Source organism: Ascidiella aspersa, chromosome 6 (genome assembly GCF_963924565.1).
Source record: "Ascidiella aspersa chromosome 6, kaAscAspe10.2, whole genome shotgun sequence".
In the NCBI taxonomy this organism is placed as follows: domain Eukaryota; kingdom Metazoa; phylum Chordata; class Ascidiacea; order Phlebobranchia; family Ascidiidae; genus Ascidiella; species Ascidiella aspersa.
This window is the reverse complement of record NC_139452.1, coordinates 21,385,606-21,409,905: the sequence shown is the minus strand read 5'-3', so window position 1 is coordinate 21,409,905 and position 24,300 is coordinate 21,385,606. Positions and strand designations below refer to the sequence as shown.

The 24,300-nt window shown below is 36.8% G+C and overlaps 1 protein-coding gene and 1 pseudogene across 1 annotated transcript; both read left to right on the top strand.

Annotated features, from left to right (window-relative positions):
• The first annotated feature begins 400 nt into the window (after positions 1-400).
• Positions 401-1,844, top strand: LOC146140744 (uncharacterized; annotated as a pseudogene).
• Positions 1,845-5,911: 4,067 nt separating this feature from the next.
• On the top strand, positions 5,912-9,497 carry LOC146140743 (sialin-like). The gene is made up of 6 exons (XM_083392692.1): positions 5,912-5,957; positions 6,618-6,751; positions 7,379-7,537; positions 8,127-8,367; positions 8,587-8,720; positions 9,342-9,497. The coding sequence occupies exons 1-6, from the start codon at positions 5,912-5,914 to the stop codon at positions 9,495-9,497; spliced, it is 870 nt and encodes a 289-aa protein (XP_083248818.1).
• Positions 9,498-24,300: the final 14,803 nt, after the last annotated feature.

Sequence of the window (24,300 nt, the reverse complement as noted above, 5' to 3'; positions counted from 1 at the left end):
GACGGCGGTTTTGCAAAGTATTCGCAACTGAAAGAAGCGATTTCCTGTGTTTGTGGCCTATCGCCTGGCCAAAATTGAAGATGTTTCTAGTCCAAGTCAATGGAGGCACGTAAACACGAACGTAAATCCAGCCAACGAGGCATCACGTGGATTAAACGACAAAAAATATCTGAAATCAAGTCGATGGCTCACTGGTCCAAAGTTCCTTTGGGAAAGCGAGGAAACCTGGGCCTCCCCACCGGACTTGTCCCCGTTGCCATTCCAGTTTTTGAATGAAAGGAAGGAGGATCAAACGGTCTGTTTGATTGCCAGTCAGTCTTCCACTGATCGCCTAATCGCCAAATACTCCTCCTGGAATCGCCTGAAGAGGGCTGCTGGCTGGTTACTTCGATACAAGTTGATGTTGCTGTCAAAGCTGTTCCTGTCAAAATATCAAGCTGCGACGAGTCGCCTGCCTATTGTCCAACTCAGAGCTGCTGATCGCAAAATAGTGAAATACGTGCAGCAAACCAGTTTCGGCGAAGAAATCGTTACGGTGTCTAAGACAAAGGACAAAGCTGTTTGCCTACGAAGGAAGACTGGGCCCCTGAGAAAGCTTAGTCCAATTTTGGTGGACGGAATTTTGAGAGTTGGAGGAAGACTCGAACAAGCGATGATCGACTTTGATGTATTGCATCCGATTATCCTTCCATATAACCACCGAGTAACGGACCTGGTGATCATGCAACAGCATGATGAAGTCGGACATGCTGGGATGGGGCACACGTGGTCGTCCCTCAGACAACGCTACTGGATCATTAAAGGTGGCGTAGCGGTACGACGTGTTCTGGGCAAGTGTGTCTCCTGCCGACGACGAAACGGTTCCTTGGGAAGGCAGATGATGGCGGACCTCCCTGCTGCAAGGCTACAGGCCAAAGAGACCACCGTTCTCAGCGGTTGGTGTCGACTACTTCGGACCCTTTCTCGTAAAACAAGGGCGCAGCGAGGTAAAGAGGTACGGGTGTATCTTTACTTGTTTTTCCACCAGGGCTGTTCACATCGAGATATCACATTCCCTATCGACGGACTCGTTCATTAGAGCTTTACGACGTTTCATCGGTTCTCGCGGACGTCCGGACGAAATCTTCAGTGACAGCGGCACCAACTTTATTGGTGGTGAACGCATACTGCGCGAAGAACTTAAGAAGTGGAATCAACAGCAGATTTACAAATATCTACAGCAACGTGAAATTGCGTGGAACTTCAACCCCCCCACTGCCAGCCACATGGATGGCGTTTGGGACCGCATGATACGCTCCGTGCGCAAAATTCTCAATGCAATGCATGCGGAGCAAATCTTACCAGACGAGAAGCTGAACACTTTGATGGTGGAGGTCGAGGCGATCCTGAACTCTCGTCCCGTGGTCCTTGTGACGTTTGATCCTGGGGATGAAGGACCCCTAACACCTAACCACCTACTGCTGCAACGTGCAGCGCCTAACATGCCCCCCGGGCTGTTTACGGAAAAGGACTGTTACCATCGCAACCGCTGGCGACAGGTGCAATACCTAGCTGACCAGTTTTGGAGGCGATGGTCTCGGGAGTACCTGCCGACGCTCACGATCATATCTAATTGGACCAAAGGGCATACTAATTTCGAAGCCGGCGACGTCGTGCTGGTGGCAGATGACAACCAGCCTAGAAGCAAATGGCTTCTGGGTCGTGTGATCGATGTACTTCCTGATCGCAAGGGAATCGTGCGTCAAGTGATCGTCAAGACTCGTGCCGGTGAATTGAGACGCCCATTCGTACATTATTGGGGGGTATGTTACATCGTATTTGCCAGTAATTACCGATTTCTATGAGACATTGGTGCTGTACCGTTGTGAACTAACTTTTTAATACATGCGGTCTTTCATTTTCGCCTGACTGTCGTGGCGCAAATTTGTATTGCTGTTTTTCGCGTAACAGGGCGAATTTGTCACTCGGAAGATTATTCTTGGTGAGCTGCGTTGTGAATAATATGGGTTTGCAGCCCTGGTAATATGTCTATATTATGTAAATGCAACCTTTGCTAAAGTTTCTACGATGACAAGTAGTCAGTTCGCCCAGCATTATTTGCCTTGTGTATATAATAACATCCTTTATGTGGTATTTACGCTGCTCTTGTTTTGCAGCGCCTTTTCTTGTGAACTTTAAGAGTGTAAATTTGCTCTTTGTTGACTGCATTTGCCTTAGCTCTTGGTAAGTTTGTGTTTATACGTGTGACATCATAATAAAGCATTGTTTGTTAAATTGCTTGTTTATTTAGGCGTTTGAAATGTTATGTACTGACGCTGTTTGCTTCACATTCTCCCGGTTGCCCAAATAGTTGGTGAGCATCATATTTGAAACTGTACCACGAGTTAATTGTTTTCGACATATTGCCTTTGTATAGAAACCGTCTCCTTCCCGTATTGTGCCAGCTTCGTTGATTCTTTCTTCAGTTCAACAACAAGTTTCAAATTCAAACTGTTTGTGGTTGTTTAAGAGGCTGAAACAGGAGACGCGTTTCGCTACAAGAATTTAGCCTCATATAGCGTTCTGCGCATAGACCGGGGCGCATATAACGAACATTATATATATCATAAAGCCAAAATAGAACACGAAGCTTTAAATAATTCCGGTTTGATTTGTTTACGATTTTATATTTAGAGTTTTTCGTACATTTAGCAAGAGACAAAAAACATTTGGCCAAACCGGTTTTAGCTTAAAAATTTCGTTTAGGCAAAACTAAATTCGTTTGTTACAAATAATTTGTAAAGATGTTTAGTATAAGAATTAGAAAGAAAGAAAAACTTTCTGCATGACGTATTTGACATTATCACTGGTAAAGGATATAGATCTTTCTTTGCACGTCTTCTGGGAATCAGTTGTTTATTGACAAAAAACAAAAATATGGCTCTATGCCACCCTGGCGAAATCCGTTTATCTTATACGGGCCTGAATTCTGGAGCGAAACAAAAAACGATATTTACAAATTAAACCCGTTTTATAGTAAGTGCCTCAGGTAGATCTGTCGGATGTTCTTGCCTCAAATTACGTTTAACTGGAACTATGCAGGATTACATGATGCAACAACATAGTTAATGAAACGAAATGTATACGATTAAGATGGCGTTGACACGTTATGCACATTGACAGTAACCGCGTTCCGAAATGTGCAAAGACTTTACCTGGTAAACGAAAACCTGAAAACCGTAAATTAAAATGTCGGCGATCGATCGTATCCCACTTTGGCATAAAGTGTTAAGTCTAACACAAGGAACAGCGCAACGTGCTGCTCAAGAGCGCAAACAATAGAATGGATTAATAGCCCCTTATCCCCCGACCGGGTTCAAAATTTAATTGATTGATTAAAACGTAATTTCACAAAAGAAAGACTTCGAAACCAACTTATTGTTTTGTCAAGCTTGTTTCACAACTGTGTTTTACCTCAATAGGCATTTTAAAGAATCAAAATTTTAGGCCATATGGTTTGGCCGTATATTTCGGTTGATTTAAAAAATCAACCGAACTATAAGTTAAAATTTATGTTTAACATGTAAGAACTGCACAATGCGTGTTTTTATGTTGAAAGTTTAAAACACGCTTAATTGGTTGGAGACGGGTATTCGTTCTTTTTTTGCACAATGTGCGCAAAAATGTGCACGCGACTTTTTTCACAATGTGCACACATTTTATCGAATGTGTTTTGGATAGGTAATGCGGCCAGCATTTTATGCATCTTTTTTTAAATGTTTTCTCTTCCTCTTTATCTTTTAACTCTGCTAGACTAACTGTACTCCTTTAACTCTTCTCCTCCAACTCTACTCTCTACCTTTCTTCATTAACTCTACTTCCCTAACTTTTCTCCTCTTACTCTACCAACTACCCTTCTCCACTTACTATTCTCCTCTAACTCTCAACTTCTAACTTTGGTCCTCTAACTGTCTTCCAACTCTTCTTCAAAATCATTCACAAACTCTTCCTCCAACTTTGTCCGACTCTTCTTTTGATCTTTCCCTCAACTCTTCCTCTGACTGCGACTTTTCCACCAACTCTTCCTTCAACTCGTTCTCAAATCTATTTCTGATTCTTTCTCCAATTGTTCCTTTATCTCTTACTACGACTATTTCACCGACTCTTGCTTCAACTCTGACTCCGGCTCTTTCTCCAACTCTTTCAACGGTTATACTTCCGAATTTTACTTCGACTTCAACTATTCCATCTCTTACATCAACTCTCCTTTCGATTGTCTCTCCGATTCAAAAAGTCATTTTAAAATGTGAGCACATATTTATAAAAAAAGTACACACTTTTCTAAAGGCATTTTAAAATGTGCGCACATTTTTTGCTCATTACCGCGCGCACATTTCACATTGTGCAAAACAACGCCACTTCCCCTGTTGCTTTGTAGGGTTCTTTTTCCCCATCGGCAATAGGTTGTTGGAGTGCTTGGAGTCCCCCATGTGAACGTAGTTGCATTATATCAGTGGTTTGCTCGGGAGGAACTTTGGGAATATTTCTTAACCTTGTCGTTTCTGGAATAATAGCTAAAAAGCTTGGTTGGCAAGCGGTATTTTATGTAACAGGTAAAGTGCAAATTTAATGATATAAAATAGCGACTGCCACTATAACTATTCGCTTCTAAAAAAAGGTTGAACAACTGTCATATTAATATTGGAATTACTTGTGCAATTTTCGACAACAAAACAAGGAATTTTCTATCCTATTTTAAAGTTTAATTTACCCATTTGTATTCTCAAAGCAATCGCTGATCTAGGATTTTATGTTTGAGGGCCAGTGAAAACATTTCAAAGGTGACGTCGCACTTTTACGTCATAACTTGACATAAACAAGTTACGTAGTCACCTTTAAAAAGGCCACTTTATATGTTTTCCTCGCTAAATATTGTGTTGTTGCTTTCAATACTGCTACATTACAAAGCTGTGGATTTGCTCAAAGGGAAAACATGCGTTTAATATTCTTAGTTTGCTGAAACTTTGATCTAAAAGGGTGCGATGCGACGCACAATGATTTTATCAAAATAGGCTTACATGTACTAGAAACATTATTCAGATTGAAATTTGCATTTACGTACAATTAAAACAATGACAAAAATTCAATATGTGTAAGAATTTTCCTCATTTCCCTATATCTGCCCCTGGCATAAATTTACTGTTTGTACAGAGATCTAAATCAAGGTGTCGGACAGTTAAAGCCCTGCACCAAAGTACATAAAACAACAGTAAAAAAAAATTAATTTGAATCAGTTTGACAATGTAGGGCCTTGTGTTTTATGAACATGGTGAATTATTTTTACACTTTTCAAGTGTTAATTAATTTAATTTTTATTGATCGAGCTTCTACTTGGGCTTTAAAGTTGTTATCATTTCGGGTCCTGACTGTAACTTACGAGTGGTTTATGACATCTGAATTATTTAACAATTTCTGAATTTCGATGTTAGGACCTTAGTTAATGCCTTGATTTTGGGGTGTTAAAAGTCTGATTTGGATTGTTTGTGTTAAGTAATATCATTTAGGATCACTTACAGCACTATTCTATAGGTCAAATTGTCTTGTTTTTTCGTCATGCATTGCAAGCGAATGTTTACGAATGTTACTGAAGATGATAATTTTCTGGTAAAAAAAATATTTTTTAACACCGTTGAATGCACTTTTCTCAGTCCCTCAACCAAACACTAAATGCATTCATTCACAAAAATAATTAAATATGTTCATAATTGTCACGATCACAATAATGTGGCCGCTATTTGGAAAATACTTCAACGCTTTTCTGCCTAAATACACAGAAGTTTTAACCTACAGTTAGGCTTTCAGTTGCACATAAAAACACACGTGTTTCCATTGCCACTTTTAATGTAGAATGACCTGCTTTAACGCAGTAAACATGACGCCACTTTTTGAGCATTATGACGGAACACAAACGGCTAGCGGTAAACAAAACAAAAAGTTTAGCGTACAAGAAAAGAATGTTACATACAATCGTTAAGATGCTAATTTGTGACAAAAGTTGAAAGAACTATAAAAAATCAGGAAATATGTCAGAAATATTATTGTTCATGGGTCAACCACAAGTAACAATTTTAAAGTCAGCTTTAAGACAAGTGTGTCATAGAGTTTCAGTAATACTTTATAAAAAGCCTCTTTTTTAATTGTATCGCTCGATACAGCTGTTTTTACTTGTGTCCCTTAAAACTGTTTTGTAAGTATAGGGAATGCAAATACCAAATAAATCATGTTTTCACATTTACGTTCTCGCCTTGTGAAAGGTATAATAAACGTATATTAATTTATTTTCTTTTATAGCCCAAAGGCACAAAAAATATTGGATAAGCATGTTGTTCCATTGTGGGGTTAAAAAATTTTCTCCGTTCAAGTAAACTTGTACTTAATTAGTACAACTGTATCAATATTTTTTAAACAAGAATAGTCTGTAAGATAACGGCAAAGTTTTAATTTTTAAACGCGTGGGATTTGAAATTAATTGTTACTGACCAAAACGGTTGAGTAGAATATGATTACTTTTGCTATACATGGAAAACAAAAAAAGGTAAAATTTATTCTCAACAAATAAACTAATTTTTTTCGTTCAGGTGGGGCTGGAGTGGTATGGAGTTTATTTTGGATTGGTCTTGTTCATAATTATCCTGAAAATCATCCCAGAATATCAAAACAGGAAAAGCAATACATTCAACGAACAACTCGTCAAACTAACCAAATCAAAGAGGTGCAGTTCAAACAAGACTTGCTTTCAATTTTTTTTAGTTCGATTTTGCAGCAATATACCTGATTTGTTTTCAAACCACAAAAAATAGAATACAAAATTGTAGAAAAATTGATCTGCTTGTCAGCAAATTCGGCGAGTATTCTTACAAATTGGAAATATACGTAAATCTTATCAAGTTAAAGTTTTCTGACTTTGCAGAATAGAAAAAAAAACAGACAAATTTACATTTTATTAATAAAGACAGCGAGGCAGCACAAATTGTATTATTTCACCGAAATTATTTTTTGCTATGTTGCGATTTGTCGCTTTTATAGTTTCGAACGAAAATCAACATGTATTATAGTTTTGATACAGTAAATAAAAACAAATGTTGTATATAGGACTTGTGCACGATCTAATTACCAATGTATTGTTTTAAAAGTGGTAAACCTATCCCAAAGATATAAATTATAGTTGTAGGCATTTATGTACACAATTGCTCAATGCTAGATGCTATATGCAAAAATTTGGTATTTTAAGTTTTGTTTTTACGTCATTATAATGGCGGTATACTGGTACGTTTATTGCTAAATTTAACGCTTTTGTTTCTTACAACCAGATGTCTATAGTGTGAATCATTTTTTTAAGAAATTTGAAGGATCCTCACCCCCTTGGAAGTGTGTGACAACTTCCTTACCTCTTTGGGCAACTTGTGTTGCAATGTTTTCCAGCAATTGGGGAAATTATACGATGATAAATTTGCTACCTACTTATGTGGCAACTGTACTTAACTTTGATATTGCTGAGGTGCGTTCTTTTATATGAGTTGGGACGAACATGAATGTCGACACGCTCTGAACTAAAAGTGCTATTATAGTTTAATTTCTGTGGATGGAATATTTGGACTAAAATAGTTTACTTATAGGCAGGGCTGTACAGTCGGAGTCAGATTCGGGACTCGGGACTTAAGTAAGACTACGAATTGTAAAAGTGGAATAGCATAAGGTGGATATTTGTCAACCATGTTTTGTAAGTGGATGAATTTCATCACACCCCTACGAGTGGATTGATAAATATCCACCGTGTTTAGTTGCGTAAATGGGCTGAATATAGGCTGTAGTGTAGAATCTGAGCTTAACTTCAGACTGGACGAATTCCTACATTTGGCTTGAGTCGAAATCGTGAATTTGAGTCCTGTTTATAAGTCTTTCTTTCATGAGCCACTTTAGTTTTTGTGCTGTAAATGTCACGCTTACTATCAATATCGGCGCAAAATTCCAACTCTAAATGTCTAAAACACTCAAATTTCGCAAAAAATGTTGGCCAAAATATTGTTGTAATTCAAAAATTAGCTTAGTTGTAAGTTAAATAGACGTTATCTATGTTTTATATACAGAGTGGATACCTCTCAGCATTGCCCTACATCAATAAATTCATAATTGTGATGATCGCCGGATATACTACCAGTCTAGCAATAAACAAAACCAACATATCAATTGGAGTTTTAAGAAAAATCAACCAGACCTTGTCTCTTCTAACGACCGCAATATTCCTTATTCTGGTGGGTTACGTTGGATGCAATGCGACTGCAGCCGTGGCCTTCTTTTGCATCGCGGCTGGGGCTAACGCATTAACAAGTAAGAGATTTGCCACAATGAAGAAAGGCGTAAAAAAAATCGTTTGATTTGTTTATTTTCTTTCGAATTAGACTAGACATTTGAATGTTAACAATGAAGTAAATTATGTTTTACTTTAAATAAAAGGGTGTCTTTTTGTTAAGCGCAATGTTTTGTTGAAGGGTTTATACAAATATAAAATCAACTTTCACAACCAATAATATTTGCCTTTTTTCTCAGTTACCGGTTGCATCGCGAACACAGTGGACATAGCTCCACGCTACAGCGAGATAATGTTCGGTATCTGCAACACATTTGGAAACATTTCTGGACTTGTTGCCCCACAAATAGCCGGACTTATTCTTCTCGGAAATGTAAGTAGTGTTAATAGACTGTAGCAAAGATACACATCAGAAATGTTTAACAACCGCAAAGCAGCGCTGCGGAGTCGGAGTCGGTATGTTTTGCTGGAGTGGGCCTCGGGACTCTGGACTCGACTAAGACTGCATAAGACTACCAAAGTCCCGACGGTGCACATGCGCTATGCCAAACTTCGAAATTGAAAAGGCCGCAAACTGAAAAATATTAAGATGTAATAGCACATGGTGGAATATGTTTCCAACCACGTATTGTGGGTGGATCAATACTGTGACTCCCATATAAGTGGATTTCTAAACATCCACGTTATTTTATTTATGTAGGCTAATTGGTGTTAAACGGGCTGAGCCGGAGCCAGACTACGGACTCGATAAAATTACAGATTTAACCAAAGTCGGATTCGGGACTCCGGTGTCGTACTCGGGATCATTATTTTGGCCGGAGTTGGGCTCGGGTTATGTTTCACCGACTCCACAGCCCTGCCGCAAAGATACCGATCACAATATAGTAACACCCGCAAACAGAAAATGAGTTGCTGTAGTACTTTATGTTGAAGTGTTTTATTGACAAATCACTATTTGCTTGTTATGCAGAAGTTTATGCTTATATATTTTTAGAGTTCGGTTGGGCAATGGCAAATAGTATTTTGGGTGTCGGCTGGTGTTGAAGTGTTTGGAACTGTGTTCTACTTAATGTTTGCTTCTGGAGAAGAACAGAAATGGGCCAAGGAAAATCCGGAATCCCAGGAGATTTCTAGAGCCTTGCTAGAATGAATAATTTGTGTTTGCCACTTAATGTGTTCTTGGTTGTAAAGCGACACTTGCTACTTTAGAACCAAACCTTATTCCTCAAAAAGTAATTTGAAATGATTGACTGGATTTTGCAGTTGAACTTCTCATCGATTTAGCTCCGATGTTAAATCTTATCAAAATAAACGTGCTCAACATGCTATACTTTTTTGTACTAAATCACTTTTTAACAGCCTTTGCAGTTATTGGAGGTTATTTACAAATCGCAGTATCCAAAAATCTTCCACAGTGAGGCAAAACGAAGTTTGATGCTTCCAGTCTACCAATAATTTTTTCACTTAGTCTTGTGTAGTTTTCACAGTATGTCAAAAATAGAGCTTAGCAAAATAAGACAGCAGTTAATGTATAGGATTTCTCATCCGAGACCCTCGTCCCATAGCCTCCTGTCACTATAGCATATAATAAATTAAATATTGGTATAGCTAACAATTTCAGCAAACATAAAAAATAACCATCATACTTTTACAAAAATTACCCATAATACTTCCACATTGAATAACAGCAAGGAAATTTGTTTAAACCTTATATACCTCTAGAACCGTGACCCGAAGGTCGCTTCCCGCTTTGCTGAATAAGTAAAAAAAACGATGGGAGTAGTGGTATTTCACCGGCGTCCCGAAGACCTCCCACTTATCCTACACCTCTCATGTCTCTTCACAAAGTCGGACTAGAGTCAAGCTCAACAGGGTCTTCTTTTCCCGCTAATTCTGTCAGCTATATGATGTTTATACTCACTTATTTTACGCAATAGGAAGCGGAAGTTCGTAATATTTCGATTTTGCTAAATATTTTTACTAAAGATCGAGTAAAAACATTCAACTGATTTATCAGCCTATTTATACTACAACAATATTATCAATTTGGTCGAGAATAGTTTGCTGCTTGCCATAGCAACGAACATGTCTTGCAAATGCAGACGGTGTATGTCAATTACATAACAATATATGTTTCAGGGTTCCAAAGCTGCTTTTGTATTTAATAAGTGCACCTCCAAGTTTCCAAATAAATATTTCTTTGGCAAAGCCTTTGCAAAAGTGATTTTCCGGTTAGCTAACGACAAACAGTGCTAACGAACTTGATGTAATTTGATGTGAATAATCAAATATTCACATCAGATAACGGGACAGAAAAACTATGTCAGCTGTAGGTATCGGTAGCCTACTTTCCTAGTTCAGATTAATTGCTAATTCGAAGCTAGCCTTTTAGTAAGCTTGCTGGGGAATGCAGAGACTGTGCACCAGACATGATTTGTGCAAAGTCTCGATGGATTTTCCTGGTAAAGCAGAAAAATTCAGCAATTCAAGGAACATATCGCATGATTCGCAAAGCGGCGCTTGTTTCAAAAAGCATTCCGCAGAGACTTCACGAACACTTATCTGTGGTAATTGAAGTCGTTAATGTGAAAAGTTCAGCACTCAACACTCGATTCTTCAGCAAGCTTTTTAACCATATAGATGCCGATCAAGCTGCATATATCACACTCACGTTCGCTGGCTGTCACAAGGGCACATGCTCTCTCGTATTTGCGAACTAAGAGTAAAGTAAAATCAAAGTTGTTCTTAGTTGCAAATCAAATATATGATATTTTCTGACAATTGGCGGAGACGGACTTTCTATAGCTACGGGCTTTTGTGGGGCACGATTTTAATTTTTGAAGACTCATAATAGTTTATTCAACAGGAGGGCTTCTGATTGACGCTTAGTTCTGACTCCAATCTCAAGTTGCGCATGGCTAACTCGCGTGCCAGCCACAAGACTTTCTGGTGATTAGAATTGTATTAGATGATAACGAACAACCAGTTTCAAACTATGGAACGGCAGAACAATCAACGCTGTAAATAGCACCAGTCGATAGCTAAGAAGAAGTTAGTTTTACAAGCGAATAGCGGCGGTCTTTAAGTACACAAATTCAAATGCTGACCGCACAAAGAAAATGCGGAACAATTCATTAATTACTTTAAACTCTGGTACGAGTTAGAGTATAGCATGGCATAGACAATAATACTGACACATAAGCAGAAACATCATAAAAAGGAGGGGGCAGTTTGTTGTTTGGGAATACATTCTATTAATGTTTTACAATGAGCAACATCACCTTTATATTTTTGCAATTTTGTTATAGTTTGCACAATTCGTTCAATGTAAGTTTTTTAGACAAACGACTCATTATAAGAATATACATTTTGAAATTTTTGCTTATTCTCTATTGCTTTAAACAAAGGCACGTATTGATCTTTTCCTTAAATTCGTGTTTGCACTTGCACGAATTGAAGCATATGTTTCGCGCGTGGATAAATCATTATGCTTTTTACGAGGAGATTTACGTCTCGTGTTTTTGTAATCTACTTAACTAGACGCGTTGTACGCACTTTGATTCAGACTTCCCTAACTAAAACCCAAAAACGTACGAAATGTTTAAAAAAATTTGGAACTTTAACATAAAATTATTTCGTGCACAACAATATTAAATCGTGATTCACAAGTTTATAGCGTTGATTCAAACTATTAAGATTTAAGCACAAAATAAGTCAGCTGTTTAAAAATTAATCAACAGATCTTGCGATTGGCGTTTCAACTTTGACATTTCAGATATATGCATGATTTGCGAGATTTCCATGCATAAAAATTCGTACACAGAATAAATTTACAGACCTTTCGGTCGGCATTTTAACTTATATATTTTTTTAATATATTTTTTTTTAAAAAGTATTTTCACCTGGTAAACTAGGCAGAATCTGTTGTGAAAACCATGTACAACGACAAGTTGGGTTTTCCATGATTCCGAGTGGTAATTTCTCCACCATCGGCGGCGCTTGTTTCAGCTTGTACCGTACTTCATCAGTAGCGTTCCGTATTTCAGGCAAATGCTTTGATGATGCATTGAAGCGTCTCGTGACGTACCTTTTGACGAGATCAGTTTATCCAACAGCTGGCTCCTTACAGGTCCCAAACATGACCGCAAGTCAAAAGAAAGTTTGTTATGGTCCAATGCTTCGCTAGTCCAACTCCAACCAAAGGGTTCGTCTTTAGTAAGGTTGATGACAACGAACGTTTGAATGGTAGTCGTTGCGGATGATAACAGGACGAAGTATTTCTGACAAATCTTAACCTTTTTAAAACAAGTTTAAGAAAATTGCCAAGAAACAACTCGTTCAAGGTACTGCGAAAATAACAAAACGGCTAAATCGCACAACAGGTGTTCTTGAAATTTTCTTTCCGCCTTAGGGTTACCCAGATTTACGCGGTTCAACCCTTAATTTAACGGTTAATGGTATAGAAAAATTACTATAGTAACTGGTGTTCGGCGACACGTCGGGTCGCCAATTTGTGGGGCACGTTAATAGTTACTCTTCTAGTGTGCCCTTCTAGTAGCTAGTTTATGAAAGAATAACCAGTTTCAAACTATAGAACGGCATAACAATTAACGCTGTAAGCAGCACCATTCACTAAGAAGAAGTTAGTTTTACAAGCGGATAGCTGCGGTATTTTAGTACACAAATTCAAATGCTGACCGCACAAAGAAAATGCGGAACAAGCCATTAAGCACTTTACACTTTGGTACGAGTTAGCGTAGCTTGGCATAGACAATAATACTGTCACATAAGCAGAAACATCATAAAACATACCGTAAACACAAAAGCGCTTAGTCGGTAATAAAGCATGCCCTCTACACTTTACCTTGCTTATATATTTAAAGCATTAAATCAACTAAACAAGAAACTGCAAGGTCCAGGAAGTAACATAATCGTAAAAACTAAACATCAATATGTTTATAGTCCAGCTCAATATTTTGAGGCAACGAGCAAAAATAATTTTGCATCATTTCACGGCTTGATGAAGATAAGTGGAGATGATTCAAATCAAAACTTGAAGGAGGACATTATCGACCATTTTCAAAACTTGCAGGATGAGTTTGAACGAGTTTTTCCCGAGATAAATACTTGGAGCATTTAAAAGAAAGTAACAAGAAGTCCTTTTGTATGTAACGTGAAAGATGTTCCTGTAGCGATTCAAGAGTTTTTTTTACTTAAGTTTCACTCTTGCAACCATAAAAGAAACAATTTGGGTTAAAATGCAGCATTGCTATCCATAGTATGTAGTTATTCAAGCACTGAATATTCTGGTTCCATTTTCTTCAACTTACGTATGCTATAGTGCAACTTTTCTGCATTGCTTACTATCAAATCTAAAGCACGAAACCGACGTCATGTTGAATCTAGCAAGGGCAGCCATTAAATTGAATATAACTTATATAATTTGTTACTTTCGTTTTTTTGTAATAATTGTGCACCATTTGATATATTCTGGGTAAATCTAATTCATCTTTGTTAAAAGGATAAAACATACAAAAAAGAATAACAACGCCTGATCTAAACAAAGGCGGCTGGGTTAACTACACAAAATGTCTAGGACTCTAGGTTATTAATGAAAATGTTTGCCATCTTTGCGGTTTGCGTACTGCCACTGTAACTGCAAAATAATGCACAAATAATTGCTTTATGAAACCATAATAGCGGTGTTTCAAATATGTTAGTAACGCAACGTAGAGTACCTATCCAAATTACATATACACGGGAAGCGAAATATGAGTTATGGGGTTGCAGTATGCGTGCTTTATCGCGAATTACTCGCAAAATATATAAATCAAAATACAAAACTAGCCAACTAAACGGGATGTGTTTGTATTTAACCTGGGCCCGTTTTGCAGTTTACGACTTTGCCATTAATGAATTGACGCGAAGGTTTTTGTTTCGCCTATTTGTTTTTGTCTCAATTATTATTGTTTGAATTTTATTGTTGGGCTTTAGTTCATTATTATTTCACAAAAGAGAAAATTAAGTTGGATCATTTTGATGAAGCCAGTTTAGGTCGTAATTGAAATAAGCTTTAAATATCAATTATTGAGTAGTAAATGTGGTTCAACGAATTACGTTTTATTTCGACACTAAGCCCGTTTAGATGCACGTTTAAGTCGCATTCGAAGCTATTTCGTTGGTTCATTGTCTCTCGTTTTGGCGCTAGAATGAATTAAGTTCTCTCGTTTCTTAATCGGTCAAAAGGATTGGTTTTCAATCCGTTCGCCGCTTTATCTGTTCGTTTTGCTGACGGCCGAAATTGTTCAATGTAGATTGTAGAATGACGTGCTTTAACGCAGTAGGCATCACGCCACTTTCGGGGCATTATTATGTAACACGAACGATCTAGTCGTAAACAAAACAACAAGTTTAGCGCATAAGGAAAGAATATTACCTACACTCGTTAGATACGAATTTGTGACAGAGGCGCTGGTCTAGAATCCACAAAATCGAACATTATTTGGGTTAGGATGCGGGTTTGGGTAGGTTTAAATAGTAATACTTGGCCCAACCTCACCCAAATATTGTACATTGCTTTAATAATTGTCTGAACGCTGTGGTAGGATTTTAGGCCAGCGCCAAATACAGTTTTTATTAGTCATGTTTGGTACATCTTATCACCTTCTTTGGTCCACTCTGCCTTTTATATAGCGTTGACCAGCACACATAAGCCTAACTTTCCTGCACTTACATTCTGGGTGCCAGGCAAACTGACGCACAATATACAGTAAAAAAACGTACTTCGGCAAACCTAACTCAAGTAATTCTTGTTTTTTCTTTAATTTTAGGTTAATAAAAACCAACAAACAGCAATAGATTGCTACCGCAAGGAGTAGCCTAAGCTGAAAAATCGGTTGTGCGTCAGAGGTTGGAATATTACGTAATAATGCATATCAGTGCAGTTTGTACACTCAAGCTGGCTTGCATTTGTGCCATGTAATTACGACCCTGGAACGGATTACTTTTCAATCCGGATTGAACCTTAATGTAATCTGCCCGCGAAAGGTGCAAATAAACGGGCTTACTGATGTTACTCCGAATTCATCAGATCAAAGTAAGAGTACAAGCAGTTGAAAAAGCATGACATATAGGCTATAAAATATAGCCAGCTTCACATTTCCTCAAGCACATTAGAGAAGATAGACGCAAACGCATGTGCACCGGCGCAAAGTTGGTAGAAGCCAGGGGTAACCGCTGTCTGGGTGTATGGCTTCATGGTGCATCCTGTACTGTCACATCAACCCAAATCGCTATTTTGCTGTTGTCGTATCAGTACCTTGTATGTAGGCCCTCGTATAGGGGCCGTTGCAGAAATGTAAGGCTGGATACTTTTTAGCTCTTTATGCTGTTCGCGTTTTCACCTTCTCCAGCTATGCGACAGAAGTTGGACTTACAACAATGTAAGAACAAAACCAAATGTGGATCAAGTTCAAAATTAGAATAACCTGTAAGTCGCAGTGAGACCTACATATAAATAAAACCTAGACTGCCTTGATCTGACATATTTTAGTTTTATCTATAGGCATTTTTCGTCACAGATATTGTTGGAAAATTGGTTTTATTATGACATTGGTCGTAATACCGTGGCGTTATACATCGTTCTTCTCTAGGTAGCATTGTTTTATAAGTGCCCTTAAAAACGGGGTTGGTAACCTTTGCCCATCTGCTAGCCAAAATCAAACTCAGAAAGTTCTGGTGCCGTAATCATTGTAATTAACTTACGGAGACTTCGGGCATTTCCTTTTTGCCTGACACTCGTAGTGCAAGTTGAATTGCCGTTTTCCGTGTATACGGGAATATTTGTTATACATAAGTTTATTCCTGGCGAGTTGAGTTGTATATACAGTATAGTATAAGGTTTTGCAGCCTTGATAATATGTCAATGTGTAAAGTGTAACCTTTGTCAAATTTACTGCGATGCCATAAGTAGTCAGTTAGCCCAACATTAAGGGCCTTGTAGGTTAACTTCTTGTTTATAGGTAGTATTTACACTGCTCATCTTTGCGAATGCTTAAAGCGTGGTAAATATTACGCCTTGACAACATTTGCCCAAACTCTTTGTAACGAACAACTGTTGATGAGGGGTAGAACTAGGATTTTTTACCACAATAAAAAAATACTAAGGCAGGTCTCCATTAAAAAAAGTGAATAATAAAAAAAATATTAACATTCATTCAATATTTTTAATATTAGCCATAAACCCCTCCCCCGCCCCCCCAAAAAAATTAACCAGCTCAAGACCAAAAAATTCCAGAAGCCGTTGATGAAACCTTTCCAAAGATGCCACCCATGTTGCGGTGAAGATTAAGGCTGTGCGTTTTAATCGTTGGTAACCGATACAATATTCATAACCGATCGCGGTAATTTTTAAACGCCTGAAGTTTGCCCAGTTCAATTTAAAATCGAAGGAAAAAACACTTCCACTGAATATATAATGTCAAACAAACAAAATTAAATGCAGACATTCATATTTTATACGCAACATACGAGACACGCTTGTCGCTTATTGCGCTTTGTTGGTGTCGAAAGGTTACTTGCTCGGTCCCTTCGGAATAAAAGCGGACTTGTGCACTACTACAGACTCCAACAGTGCATTCGGAGCCGCTTTTTAGTCGCGAAAAAGTTATATTGCCGCATTTTTATAAAAAAAGATTGAACTTTTCACCATTTGAATTCAGGCAGACTCTGTTATTCGAAAGAAAATTATTTTTATGGAAAATAAGATTTGTCATTTTGACAAGCTTTTCGAAGTGAAGTGGATGTATGCATAATCGGCACAGGGGATTTAAAAGACAGAACATATCAACTGAGAAAAATTACGCCTTTGCTCAAGTACCATGCTATGCGCGGGGCTTTTTGAATAATAATATTCCATCAAACGCGCTAAAAGATACGTAACAACATATCGGATTTGCGCGAAGCTCTAAAAAAGCAATCCAAATGAGCTCCTTATGCCGTTTATATCTGGTTATTGGAACCGATTTTTTGTATGGTTTTACTGCAAATGGTCGCGCTTAGTTGTACATATTCGAGTGGCAAGTTTGGATTAAGGCCTCTAGTTGTAGCGACATATTTTTATAGTGCATGCTTTGAACGCCGCCGTGTAGTTTGGGCGACTAATTACTTCGCGTTTCGCGATAGCCTGTGACTATTAGTTAGGTGTCAATCAAGCGTTATTGGGCGAGCAACCAACGTGTAATGCCAGTTGCAGAGTTACAATATACTTGAATGCGTTAAGTTACAAAAGTAACATTCCATCATAAAACGTGCTGGCCTTGGATAAGTACGCTACAGGGTTACTCAAGGTAAACTTTAGGTCAATATTTAGCGCGGTTATGCACAGTGTAATTGTCAAGTATTGGTTTTGCACTGCCAATAGTAACGTTGTATTTTTTGCACTACAATATTTGACTGCATAATAGATCAACTTAGTCAAAATGGTTGAACTGAAACACAACAATGTTTAAAAAATATAAGATTACAAGCTCTCCCAAATAAATGCAAGGTTTATAATAAGAATATACTAGGATTCGATATTCTGGATTCGTTATTATAGACTCGAAACCTAAAGTTTCTAGAATCACCGCAACAAAACCGGGACCAGGTAACCAATATAGGTGTGCTGGTCATATTTTGTGAAAAAGGTTTAAAAGGAATGTTTTAAACATATCAGCAATCCGGACACCTGCCAAACAAATACAATTTAAATAGTACTATAGTGTTCTTGTACAATCTCAGTGGTAAAATAGTATAGAAAGCATTTCGCATGGATCATTTTCTTATTAATTCTAATTAAGACATGAACTCCGCAGTGTCGCTTGTGACGTCTTTGCCATTTTGTGAATTAGTTTGCCTAATCAATTCAAACCTGCTTGATTCATGGTGGTATCAGACTTGGACAACTATATGTATTTTAGCTTTCTACAATTAGATTAGAACTGGAACTAGAACTGTAGTATTTACGTTTTTCTAAATTAGATTAGAATTAGAATTAGATCATTTCGTTTTCTTAAATTATATTACAATTAAAATTACCGAATTTTCCTAAACCAAAATTTAAATTGAAAATTGAACTAGAATTACATTTGATTATTTTTAATCAATTATTTTTCATCGCAAATTATTCAAGCCGTGCCGACCAAAGTGCAGTAATTTAAATTCTCTATGCTTACCGATCGACAAAATATATATTTTGTTGTGGAGCTAATATAAGGAAGTGAATGCTTGAAAAAACTCATTTTTTTCTTTCGCCCAGGGGGTCATCAGACAGTTATTCTATATTTTACTGTAAGTATACGACACGAATTGGTACGCAATAATGAATTTTAATGGTGTACCTTATAGTTTTATGTAATCCCGAATAGTTTGATGAAACGAAAAATGGTTAGCAAATAGCACCAAAACACTTAATGCAAAATGTGGTTTAAGTGATTTTTTTCTCTTTTTTGACCCTGCATCTTTTATCTTTGTCACACGCAATGTAGTTACTGAAATCAAAGTTCAATAAACCTACCTTTGTTTAATTTTCTTGGAATCAAACAAGTAGAGCAGGAATGCAAAGAAAACTCGATTTGACAAAGCTCCAGTAAGAATTTACTTTTTAATTTTTTTAATTTATATCAGATTCAGTTTATAGAATGTTTTTGATTCAAACTTAAAGTTGTAATAATTATATAAACGCGACATAATGTTTGGGCTCGAGTTTACGCCACATATTGAGTATGAGTGACATTTATGTTTAATTATGTTTTCTTATAATACAGAATGAATATTGTTTTTTGTTGATTTTGCATCGCATACAAATTATAATCAACGAGATGGGAGAATTAGCTTTGACAGAACGCAATGAAACTCAACCTTTATTAAACCTAAAATCCATTAAAGAGGTAAGTGGTACGTTTTTGATTTAGTGTTATGATAACTCATTTGTATAGTTAAGAAGTGTTGCCTATATAGTCCAGTCAACAATGTGAACAAGTCAAACAAATTGCAACAGAATTATTCTATTGTTTTATGAGATGAAAGGTACCAGAACCTCGTCTAAAATATCCCCCCTCCAACAAATCGTGTTTAACACGCTATAATGAACATTTTCCTTTAGGTTAAAATATCAAAACGACTATAGTCAGTAGTCACTTGGGGTTGATCCCATACTGATCCCATAAAATCCGTACTCTTACAACGGAGTTATTTCAACGTTTAAGTTGTGAATGAAATACCGTTAGCTAAACGTTTGCATAAAATTTATAAATGTATAAAATAAAGTCACTCTTATATAACGTTTTACTTCGACTTATTTTACGGATATTATTGAACGTTGGAGTATTGACAAAAAAAAACGTTATTTAAACAATCGTAGGAAACATTTAAATATATTAGCTTCATTTTAACGTATGATAAACTCTTAGAAACGTTTTGCTTATGATCCTATAGGTTTTGTAAAAAAAAATGCGTTATTTAAAGGGTTTCAACAGAGAGATTTAAATTTCTTTGTTACGAAGTAACATTTAGATGTGTAGCTCACTTTAATTTTGGGGCAATTACGTTTAGAATCCTAACAGTTGGAATCGAGTTAATTTAACATTTAAGGTGCGAAAAAAACATTACCAAATTGATTGTTTGAAAAAATATAAGTGCCTTATAAATTGTATTTTTTCTTATTCAAGTGGTAAGTTTATGAAGCATATTGCATATAATCCACAATAGATATATGTTGCTGTACTTAAAGATATTATGTTCGTTAACCTTGCCTTGACATCAAACAAATCGTAATTTTTTTGTGCCCCGTGGGAAACAGCGCAATTGGCATGAATTGCCTCCTGCATGCACGCAACGACCTCCCACCCCGTCCCGCTTCGCTACCGCGCACATAATTTTACTCCACACGACGTCTGATTGGCCGATATGCGGATGACATCATCCCAATCGAGTTTGAACGTGTTTTGCGCGAACATTTGAACTTTGAGGAAGTGCAAGTCAGGGCAGCTTCGCGCTGGTTTAGGTTAATAGGCTAAGTTGTATTTCTTAGCTTCCTTAACAGGTTTCTATAGTTAAAATGGTGCAGACTGCAGTGTTGATTGAATGTGATGAATTTTGTGATGTTTATGAAAATATTGCAACTATAGGGTAGATCTAACGTTTGAAACAAGGTTTATTATAACTGTGGAAAGTTTGCATATCTGGGATATTGACAATGGATATATCGGCAAAAAGTGTCATTAAATAGAGACTATATTGTTGAATTTGGAGACTCCTGAACATTTTACATGTTCCCAATTCAGTCGGCTGCTAATCAAGGTAACGTTGTAATATTTTACCTAAATAGCATACTTAATAAATTTATTACATAACATGTATGATTTTTATTCATTTTATATAGGCAACAGATTTTTTTTAACACTTTAAAGACTTTATTCTTATATTTGAGTTGTGTCCAAACCGCTATTATAAGACACATGTTCATTGCTCCTTTCAGAATTTTGCACGTCCAAAATTTTTACCCACGCAGCATCCCTACTGCATTTAATTTTCTTTACTGCATTTAATGACAAATTGCTTAATTTAAAATATTTTTTAATGTAAGCATAAACAATGCCACTTTGATCAACTTTTACCCACAAGTAAACATTAGAATTTTTCAATATAATTACATGCAGTTTAAATATTGAAAAATATACACATCAAAAGCAATTTTGTATTGCACTATATGTTATAGATTTTAACTAAAATTTAAGGCAGATTTACAGGACTGCTTAACAGATTACGTTTATAACCAACTATATCACAGATTACGTTTCTTGCCAATCAGCTAAAAAGGCTTAAACAAAAAAATGTGTTAATTGTGTTGTGTGGCACTTTCTTCATAGGACAAAATATATTTGACAAAACCTGGTTATTTTTTTGTGTATTTATCCGATGAAATGGCTTAAAACTGCATTTTAGTTTTTTTTATATAATTTATCCCATATTGACCCTATAATTTAACTTTTTTTTTAAACTATCAAGATTACTTTATTAAATTTATAAAAAGGTAAAATGTTTTAAAATATGGATTGTTTTAAAAGCAGAAAGCTAATTGTAATCGACATTACGTTCAATGTGCAGTATAGGCCTATATAAAACCATAATTATTTGTAAACAACTTTTAGTTAAAACTATTTTTTTTCTTTTTGCAATACCAGTAAAAATCAACTATTAGCGGTTGGAAAAGAGAACATTCAACCCAAAGATATTCCTTAAGGTAAACTATACACAGTTGTCAATGTTTTTGTGCGAAACGGTACGCAATTCCAATGTAATCAAATATTTGCAAGCTTTTAGTATTGCGTTTATTATTTAAACAATTTATTATTTAAGCCAGGAAAATGACGCCACGTTATGACGTCAATAATATTCTACTGGCGGCCGTGAGAAAAATAAAGACTATCAATAGAGCCGTTACAGCTTAAAGGTTATGCATCCCTGACTTAAGCAAATAAATCGCTATCTGTTAGATATATATTTCTGAATTTCGCTATTTTATTTGCATTGTAACACAGAGTTATTCTTAGGAACATTGAGATGCCAGTATCCAGCAGCGATATGTCCTCATCCTGCACAGCAGTAGGCTATCCCCTACGTTGGATGAATCCGATTGAAAATGCCATTAATGAAGATTCGTTGGGCGGGACTAATATTTTTTTAGTTTACGTCAGATGTCACCTAATATGCCATCCAAACACGAATAATACCTCGGGTTCTACTGTTTCGTTACTTTTCTTAACTTTGATCTGTAATAAACTTTGGAAATACAACGTTGTGAGTACGTTTCTGGAAGTCTACACCAGGGGTCGGCACGCCCCGAGTCCGAATCAGCCTTTGTATTTCACCAATTTACGTAACTAAAATAAGGTGGATATTCCGCAATCTACTCTAGGGTCATGGAAAATATGCCACGAGCATATGCTATTCCACCTTAACAATTTACCGTTTATTGCCTTATCAGTTTCGAAATTTGGTAGTGCGCATGCCGCACACGTCGTACTCGGGTAGTTTTAGCTGGTCTTACTCGAGTCCCGAGTGCGACTCAGCAGCCCTGCTGTGATCTGACAACTAATTTATTTGTCTTTTTTGAAATATACTTCGATGCTTTTAAGCCAATACCTAAAAGGGTTAGCTACCAGTTTCGCTTTTTGTTGGTTTCTCAGTCGCACAAAAACACACGTGCTTACTTTTAATGTAGAACAGTGGTTCTCAACCTAATTGTGACGTAAGATTATGTTCAAGAGTAGACCGTTAACTCTGTGTTACACCACAATGCCGCAAATTACGGAACTGGCTAAGTTCTAAATTTGATGGACAAGCCGACACAAGCCGTCTTCAACATCTTGCTTTTTGCAATTGAGATATAAATTATAAATTTGTAATATATTTGGCAGACCGGCAGGAAAGTTAACGCGGACCGGCGGTTGAGAACCACTGATTAAGAATGCCCTGCGTAGTAAACATTATGCCAAAATTGGGCATTGTGACGTAATACACTGTTGGTAAACAACAAGTACGCCCACAAAAAATTATATTAAATACAATACAGTTAAGAAACTTATTTGCGACACGAACTGGAAATGTGTGCAACCATTTATTTAGCGCTAGTGTTAGTGATGTAATAGTAGGCTAATGTTAATGATGTGGTAGTGATGTAATGGTTACACTTTCTTCAGGTGGTATAACGTGAGCGTTAAATCAATTGAAGTGCCATAGAAAATCATCTTGCGTGCCACAAGTGACACGCGTGCCAAGGGGTTGCCGACCCCTGGTCTACACATTTACATCCTTATAACAATTTCGTACAACGTTATAGGAAAGTCAGTAATAAACGTTTGCTTTTTACGTTTGTTATATTCATCGTTTTGCAAACGGTAGTTAGAGTCTACACATTTCCGTACAACGTTATAGGAAAGTCAGAATTGACGTAATATATGTCGTTTCAAAAACGATGCTGGGAGTCTACACTTTACGGCAAAACAACCGTCCGGAACAATGTTATTGGTAGTTTAAATAGTCCAATAAAAAACGTTTTCGCAACGGTAAATTTTTTTGTGGGATACTAGTATGGACAATCAACCATTTGAGATAATTAAAAACCCCGAAATTGGCAAATGATGGCGTTATGAGATGAGAAATGTTCCTGCAAAATTATCGTATATAATACGAATTCATTAAGGGTGTGAATAACGTTGTTGCAGACTTCACGAGTCGCCCTCACTTGTGGGTGATGTGCTTTAGTCGTTTTTTTGTTTTACACTGTTTTATTTGTCTTTCTTGGCAGAAATTGTGATAATATCTCTGGAATTAGAGTTGATGTCACAATTTAATATCTAACTGTTGTATTGAACATATGGTTTTCGACCATGCGTTCTTACAACGTCACAATCCTCTAAAAGTGTCTGCTGCATTGTAGCTGGGCATTCGCCTTTGTCATTAAAAGTAGGAATACCTACAAGCGAGATCCTTTGTTAGCAAACTAAATGTATTTCAACAATCCTACGCAACCTGGCAATATGCATAAAAGGCAATTCAGAAGCGTTTTTTTACGTGTTACACCTGGTCGGCGTGGATGCAATTCTCTCCGATTTAATGTAAATCAGACAAAGGAACTGTTGAGGGGGACAAACTATTTTCCGATTTTACTTGAATCAGACAATAATATTTTCTGATTTATATCTTCTTAGATTTAACTTATAAGATAATCAGCTGGAACAGACCGGAACGGGTTCAGTTAAAATAAATGCTCAGGATGCGTAGGTTTAGCTGTTTATACGTCCTGTTATGACATTATTTATCTGGTGAAAATGTTATCGACGTTACGGCAAGAAAATAACCGTATCCTGCTTTCACCCCTGGATAAAGGTCGATTGAAAACTTTGTTGGCT

Bases quoted from the DNA above. Each gene is read 5' to 3' on its own strand.
- LOC146140743 (XM_083392692.1), top strand. From the start codon at position 5,912: ATGACGCCACTTTTTGAGCATTATGACGGAACACAAACGGCTAGCG. The intron at 5,958-6,617 runs GTAAACAAAACA...TTTTTCGTTCAG, and splicing joins CGGAACACAAACGGCTAGCG to GTGGGGCTGGAGTGGTATGG. The intron at 6,752-7,378 runs GTGCAGTTCAAA...CATTTTTTTAAG, and splicing joins AAACTAACCAAATCAAAGAG to AAATTTGAAGGATCCTCACC.